The sequence below is a fragment of the Micrasema longulum genome, unplaced genomic scaffold, assembly GCF_059751315.1.
Source record: "Micrasema longulum isolate JH-2025_06_02 unplaced genomic scaffold, ASM5975131v1 h1tg001503l, whole genome shotgun sequence".
Taxonomy (NCBI): domain Eukaryota; kingdom Metazoa; phylum Arthropoda; class Insecta; order Trichoptera; family Brachycentridae; genus Micrasema; species Micrasema longulum.
This window is the reverse complement of record NW_028278687.1, coordinates 41,279-49,308: the sequence shown is the minus strand read 5'-3', so window position 1 is coordinate 49,308 and position 8,030 is coordinate 41,279. Positions and strand designations below refer to the sequence as shown.

The following is an 8,030-nucleotide window of genomic DNA, read 5'->3' as shown; positions in this document are numbered from 1 at the left end:
AGAGTTATTATTACTATCATTAATATTTAAAGCATTAACTTTGTGGTCAAACATTTTATCATACTATTAAATATTTGTATAAAACCACTTACCGACTTTTCCATGTCTACCGGTTTCGAGACGTACCCATGCATGTTGGTCAAATTGGTCTGCTGACGATGAGACAGGTACGTCTTGAAACCGGTAGACATAGAAAAGTCGGTAAGTGGTTATATACAAATATTTAATAACATTTATAAAAGAGATCAGTTCGTATGTTTCCAATAATTATACGAGAGCGAAATCTCATGCAATGTTTTACGCACCCAGAAACCGTACAAATGCAAGTCAGAATTCACCCATTATTAGGAGAATTCGCTTACTGTATACGGCCCCTGCGGATAATATGGAACAATTTTTCTGTATATACGGCAGTTCAGCAGCTTTCTGCTTTTTACTAATTAACTTCTAACTTATATTTACATTAATAACAGGCATTACGTAATGGGTTAAAAAACAGCCCGTAAGTTAAAGCAGTCTATAATTGTCAAATAAATGTATAAAAAAGACTAATCCACTTTTCCCACATTTTTATTAAAAACCTTCGTGGTTTTAACGGTACTGTTTGTACTCGTATATGATGAAACTCTTTATTATTCGCGTTAATTCAATCTGTGTTTTACTCGAAAATCATTAGTGTAACCAACCAAAGAATATATTCTGAATTTAAGTTACAAGTTTAAACTATTAAAAATAAAAAAAACATTTTTGGGCTCAAAGAACTGTTTGAAGAAATCAAAAATACATTTTTAGTTCTCTTTATCTACCAAAATACTTTTTCAGACCATTCGTATAACTAAGTGTCGTAAATAACTTGTGTTGGAAAAATGGGAATCAAGTTGAGGTAAAGTGGGATTTGAACCTCAAACCTTTAACCTGTGAATCCACAATATTACCACAGGACCTCAACCTAGTTACATAAATAGATATCTTACAGAATTAATGAACATAATAATGAACTCGTAATTTATTATTGTTATCAAAAACATTTTTCACTTTGTGGTATGACATTTTACACTTATTTGTTTATAAATTTGTGTAAACCACTTCATTTTTTTAATTACACTTCGACCGGTTTCGAGGTTACTACCTCATCGTCAGGAATTTAACAGTTAACACTGTTATTAAAAACTGTGTTATTAAAAAAATTAAGCGGTTTATACAAATTTATAAACAAATAAGTGTAACTCGTAATTTGTTTTTTATCTAATTATACTAAATAATTATACTATTTTTCTTATTTTCTATATTAACTCTCACTGGAGCATGTGGTCTTCATCAAACGCTTCCAGGAGACCACCAGCCAGCATTCCGCCTCCCATATTATTCTCTCGTTCATTGAGTTCATTAAATTATTGTTTAGTAAAAAAACATCTTACATCGTAAAAACACTGTATTTCAAAAATATGTAAACATGTGGAAGGTTAAAGAATGAATTAATTGTAAGTATCGTAGACCTTGTCATTTGGGATGTTTGTCGACATAATTTTTATACCAGAAGAGATAATGTTTTGATGCCTCAACTTGAATATCATCTACGCCTGTTGGGAAAAGCATGTTTATATTTTAATATAAAAGAAGCGATTCAATTTTAAAATTCAATAATATTACTTTTATGAATTCATGTTATTGTTTTTATATAGCTTAGTATGCATTTTATTATAATTGTCTATTAAAACATGGGTATTTGGATGACATATTACAACAGAGATGAAGAAAGCTTTAGAGAAGATAATATAGAAGTCTAGGCACCTACAGGGCTTATGATCTGTCAATGGCTGGTTTAAGTGGCCACTTTACACACCGCGTAACATTCATCATTTGGTTCATATTTTAACATCTATATACCTTCAATTCTTTCATCTGTTTATGTTTGTGAAGTTAAAGAGCAGAAACCTTTATTTATGCGGGTGAGATTCATCTAATTGAATTATTTCACCTACATACTAGGCAACGCCTGAAAATGTTATTTTTTCAATTTCTATGTTTCTTAATGGACCAGGTGGATTTACTAACAATATTTTGAGTTTGTCCAAACTTTTGAAGACAAGGACTGGATTGAACTCCCTGGGGAGCTGTTTATATTATCATATCACAATAGAGATAAAAAACATTTAAGATAAGGTAATATAGAAGTCTAGGCATCTACAGGGCTTATGACCTGTCAATGGCTGGTTTATGTGGCCACTTTAAACACTGTGTAACATTCACCATTCTGCCCATATTTAAACATCTTTATTCCTTCAATTTTTTTATCTGTTGATGTTTGTGAAGTTAAAGAGCTGAAACTTTTATTTATGCGGGTGAGACTCATCTAATTGAATTATTTCACGTACATACTAGGCAACGCCTAAAAATTTTATTTTTTCAATTTCTATACTTCTTCATGGACCAGATGTATTTATCTTTTTTTTATATATTTGTTGTTATATGTAAATATAAACAAATATATTTCATTTATATAATTGTTGTAATATTTTAATATAAAAAGCTTCCCAGGGAGTTGAATGCAGTCAGAAAACAAACTAAAGGATGAGTCACGGGGTTTATCACAAACACTGAATTCGGGCAAAAAAATTTCAGGTTTCTGAGCCCCAAAATATTCAACATGTTACCCAAAGATTGCAAAACCATGACCCGGATTCAATTTAATAAATTTGTAAAAAATTGGTTACTGGGCTTAGGTCAAGAAAAATCGGAAAACTTACTCAAAATACATTCTTAAATAATAAATTAATATTATATAACTGTATAGTAAATTATCTAGTAGGTAGTAATGTAATTGTTTATTTTTGCATAAAAAATCTGCCTTAAAACAGGCTGTACCTAGTTAGGCAGACTAGACATGATCCAGAGATATCTATTACCTAAGTATGTATGAAGTAGATGAAGTAATTGTTATTTTTGTTTATAAACTATAATTATTATTATTATTATTATAAAAGTAGGGTAGTAAGAACATGATATTTGTGTTTATAATGCCTACAAGTATAAGCTTTGAACTTCAAAATGACGATTTAGCGGATTCGTGTTTTAGACTTTGGCCGACGATGTTTTACTTATCTTTAATTTTCCTAAAAAAGTTAAACCTCTAATTATTTATTTATATATACGCCGAATGGGCATTTTTATGGACACATTTATACATAGAAAATTATTATTAAAAAAGTAGAAACACTCAATTATTTATAGTAAACTTTGTGGGAGTGGAAGCGAGAGAGAGGTGTTTATAATTGAATTTGATTTAATGATCGTTTGAAAGAAAACAACTTGTTATCAAAGAAATCAAGACTGGTATGTTTGTTGGCAGACCTAAGAATTTTGGACATAGGGGAATAAAAACCATAGTTAGTTCTATAATTATCGGTATGAAAGAGTAAGTTTTGTCTGAGGTTTCTAGTTAGGATATTTAATTTTATTGAGCTCAGTAGTTCAGGCGCATCAAAGAGTGAGTTGAAAATTTGAAATAGGACTATAAGGTTGGATTTATTTGAATTATGTAGGTATTAAAGAATAACTTAATACGATAATTAACTCAAAGCCAAAAACAAAATCATTCAATAATCGTACATATTATACGAAGGTATACAATATTAGACAGGCGCAGTTGGTTGGACGGCTAACTGTGCAACTGGCGTCGCGGGTTCGATTCCCGTCAGTTGTGAGAAAGGAATTCAAGAAAGATTTGTTTCTCAATAGGTCTGGGTGTTGTGGTGCATTTTTCATAACCTCTTTCCATATCTCCTCTTTCCCATCTGCTGACAAGCCTCTAAATAGAGGCTGAGGGGGTTATCTTTTAAAAAAAACACTAGTGAATTAGAACAGTGTCGCAACCTAATATTTATATTGTCGATAAAGCTTCTCTTAACTTTGTGTTTTGCATGAATCTTAAAATTATGGTTTTTATCTTGCGTCTGTCTGAATAAATTGAAACATGAGTAAAGTGAGCTTACCAGCATTAGCCATTTTTTCATCATTGGGAGGACGTTCAATGTTTGGATTGTGTTCTAAAATATATAAAAGCCAAAACGTATTTTTCGCAACAACTTCTTCGTGACCCCCAATACTGGTAATGTAGTGCCCAAAGGAATATTCAACAGACTCAAAAGTAAAATCTGGATCCATATCACCCGCGATCTGCATCACTTCAAAAAACGTTTTAGGCCTGCAAATGAGTAACGATCATAATTATTATCAAACTTAATTTCTTCGACAATATTTTGAGTTTGTCCAAATTTTTGTAGACAAGGACTGGATTTAACTCCCTGGGGAGCTGTTTATATTAACATATTACAACAGATATGAAGAACATTTAAGAGAAGGTAATATAGAAGTCTAGGCATCTACAGGGCTTATGACCTGTCAATGGCTAGTTTAAGTGGCCACTTTACACACTGTGTGACATTCACAATTTTGCCCATATTTGAACATCTGTATTCCTTCAATTCTTTCATTTATTGATGTTTGTGAAGTTAGAGAGCTGAAACCTTTATTTATTCGGGTGAGATTCATCTAATTGAATTATTTCACCTACATACTAAGCAACGCCTGAAAATGTTATTTTTTCAATTTCTATACTTCTTTATGGACCAGGTGGATTGTGTGACCAGTGGTGGAATCCAGTCCTTGTCTACAGAAATTTGAACAAACTCAAAATATTGTTCTTAATTTCTTCGCTTAGCACAATATTTTCTAGACTTTATCCTGCTATGAGTCTTTTCCTCTTGATCTATGTTGAATGACCTGTTTGTGACAGTAGGCTGTCTTGAAATGATGACGTCTAGTTGTCTTCGGTGACCTTTTCGGTGACCTTCCCGCTAATCTCCTGCTTCTAGGGTTTTCAGCTACAGCAATTTTTGCAAGTCTAGTATCTCCAATCCAGTGCACAATATGCCTTTCGAAGTGCCTTCCGCTTTTACACCACTTCCCTACATCTTCAACACCATGGACAGACCTTATCGTTTCATTTCTGATCCGAAGTCGAAGAGTTCTCTACCTGCGATGGCCATAGAATAATATCTGATTGAGTTAAAAGACATGTTATAACTCTAATCACATCGTCTTTATTATAATAGCTAAAAAAACTTACCTCTCCACAGACACCGTGATATGGTGTGTTGAAGATACATTGTTACCAATCCAAATTGAATAAGAAACGGGAATTATATTTCTTCTTTTTAATCCAAAAACCGCCTCATCGGAGGAATCTAAATTAAATAATTTTCAAAAATTAACCTTGTTTCTATTTATCTGTTTGATAAAACAAAATTAAACCCAGACACTTATTGTGCATTGTAATTTTCTCGTAATGTTATAATGTATTATTATCTTATTAGAAGAAAAAAACAACGCAAAGTCTTAACTGTAGTGCTTTACCTTTTGGCAGATATTACTCCTCTAAGCATTAGGCAAAACGTGTTATGCAGTGCAGATTTAACAATAGCTCAATAATGTCAGAGCCACTGACTGTGGAACGGTTATTTCCCTAATGTAAAATAATAGTCATGTGAGACGCAAATTATTCTAAGCTACCTGTTACATAAAGGTAGATGGTCAATCTTACGCTCTAGACTCTAGATGCTAGTCCAGGAATGATTAAATTCTGCCCTGTAAAACCACGTTTTCAATCAATATTTTAATTTTATCCTACCAGAAATCAAACCTGGAACCTCAAGCATGATAGACAAACGCCTCGACCGCTATAAATCCTTATTCTATACGGACTTATCCCCACTTGAATTTCTTTATCGGGATTTTTACCTGTGAGTTCTAGTTCTGTTTCACACACGGACATGTATTCTTTATCCGACATCAAAATGTGTATATATTTTTTTATAACGTTGTCATTAAAGTCAAAAGGGTATATTTTGTTTCAATAAACATTTAACTGCGCCTTCACTACCACTTTCTTCGAAAATACAATACGGTTGTTTATGCATTGCACGAAACTCTATTTACACTATGTGATCACTTAGCTCGTCATAAATATAATCTTAAAACAATCCCATGATAGCAAAATGTATTTTTTAATTATTTTGTTTACATTTTTTTTAATTATCTAACTTTGCCAACAATAACCGCTTTGTGTGTTATTTATTTTACATGGCACATAAAACATAATATTTCAGAAGCTGTTTATTCAATTTGCCACCCTATAGAACTATATATGCACAATACCCCTTTTTTATCGTTTTTGTTCAAATATATCTTTTTTACATCTATTAAAATATTTAACATGTCCTTTAATTTACTTAAAATATATTATGACTCATTTTGTCGGGCTGCGATACGCTTCTACTTCCTTTTTAATGATATACACGCTTATACACACCCGAACACTTACTCTCATTCAAATTCATACAAACACAACCTCTTACATGTATATGTGCATGCATACACCTACGAATGAACCATAATTAAATATGTATAGGTAATTATTTGGAAACTTTGCTGTTCTGTCTTTCAACTTTATCTTTATTTTGTTATTTAATCATTGTTGACTGTATGTTCACATGAAAAAAAATAAATTATTTTCAATGTATTTGAATACGCCTTTAAATCCCCAAAATGTTAGAACTAAAGTAAAATCAAGAAAAAATATAGTAGTTTCAACAATGAAATCGTCGCAATGGTGTCGCATTTAAAGACGCCGTATTAAAAAAAAATCTACAAAACAAAATAATAACAATTCAGACAACAAATATAGCTGCATAAAAACTGAAAAAAAATTAAAACTCAATCATAAAAACTCACCTAATAAAATGAAAAGGCAAAGCACAGAGAGTAAAAAGCCTACTGTTAATTGTTTCATTGTAGATTATGTCGTTTATATCCAGTGATTATTATTTTTTTTAAAAACGCAAAAATACTTTTTTATGTTCACTAAGAACTCGTGCGTTGTACCATTGACATACAGTTAAACTATTGAAATAATCTGATTATTCCTAATTATGACTATTATTTTTATGTGAAATAAAGTGTCACGATAGTGAAAAAAAAATCCGTTTAATGGCATTCGTGACTTTAAACCGTGAAAAACTTAACTAAGAGAGATATGAAATATGAATAGTCTGATTTCAATTCATTTTGTTCTTTTAGCGATGCAATTTTTTTCCTCTTCTATTTTTTTATTTCGGATAGTATTTTCAAGTCTGATGTAGTATCAAGCACCTCTCAGATACTTCTCTTAAGGCCACGTCCCCGATTACAATGAGAAGTTAACAGAATGAGGAAGTTCAACCCTATGGGAAATCGGAAATAAAAATATGCTAATTAGACCATTAAATACAGAACACAACCTACATGAAATTGAAACATCAATTTTACGGCAAAGTTTCCTGAAAATGTATAAAAAAAATATTTTTAAAAAAACTTACAAATTTTAACGACGTCACTGGTTCATATAAATCAACCTAATGATATGAGAGTTATGGAAAATATCCGGTTTTCTTGCCGTGGATGAACTAATGGGAAAAACTGATTGAGAATAACTGTAAAAGAACCTCTGACTTGACTAAGAGACGGGTACGTCTCGAGACCGGTAGACACAGAAAAGTCGGTAAGTGGTTATATACAAATATTTACATATTTACATATTTTACTTTTTTTTTTTTGCACCACAACAGGCCAGGAGGCCTAATTACAGTGGTGAATTATATCACAGAGCACCCAGGCTTAAGAAAAATCACATTGAAATTTTTTGTGTTCTCACCGGGAATCGAACCCGGAACCTTCCGTGCGTGAGTCAAGCGTCTTGACCACTACACCACGGAGGCCGCCAACATAATAACATTTTCATGGCGGCCTCCGTGGGGTAGTGGTCAAGACGCTTGACTCACACACGAAAGGTCCCGGATTCGATTCCCGGTGAGAACACAAACATTACAATGAGAATTTTCTCAAGCCTGGGTGTTCGGTGATGCAATTCACCAATCATCTCTTTATTTGCACTCAGTGATGCATAGGGCACTGGACTGGTACACCAAATGCAG

At 32.3% G+C, this 8,030-nt stretch overlaps 1 protein-coding gene across 1 annotated transcript; it reads right to left on the bottom strand.

Annotated features, from left to right (window-relative positions):
• Window positions 1-1,424: 1,424 nt before the first annotated feature.
• On the bottom strand, window positions 1,425-7,553 carry LOC148275147 (uncharacterized protein CG3556-like). Its single transcript, XM_088236098.1, has 4 exons — window positions 6,793-7,553; window positions 5,129-5,246; window positions 3,993-4,204; window positions 1,425-1,580 (listed from the first exon to the last, which is right to left on the bottom strand). The coding sequence occupies exons 1-4, from the start codon at window positions 6,848-6,850 to the stop codon at window positions 1,501-1,503; spliced, it is 468 nt and encodes a 155-aa protein (XP_088092224.1). The 5' UTR covers window positions 6,851-7,553; the 3' UTR covers window positions 1,425-1,500.
• Window positions 7,554-8,030: the final 477 nt, after the last annotated feature.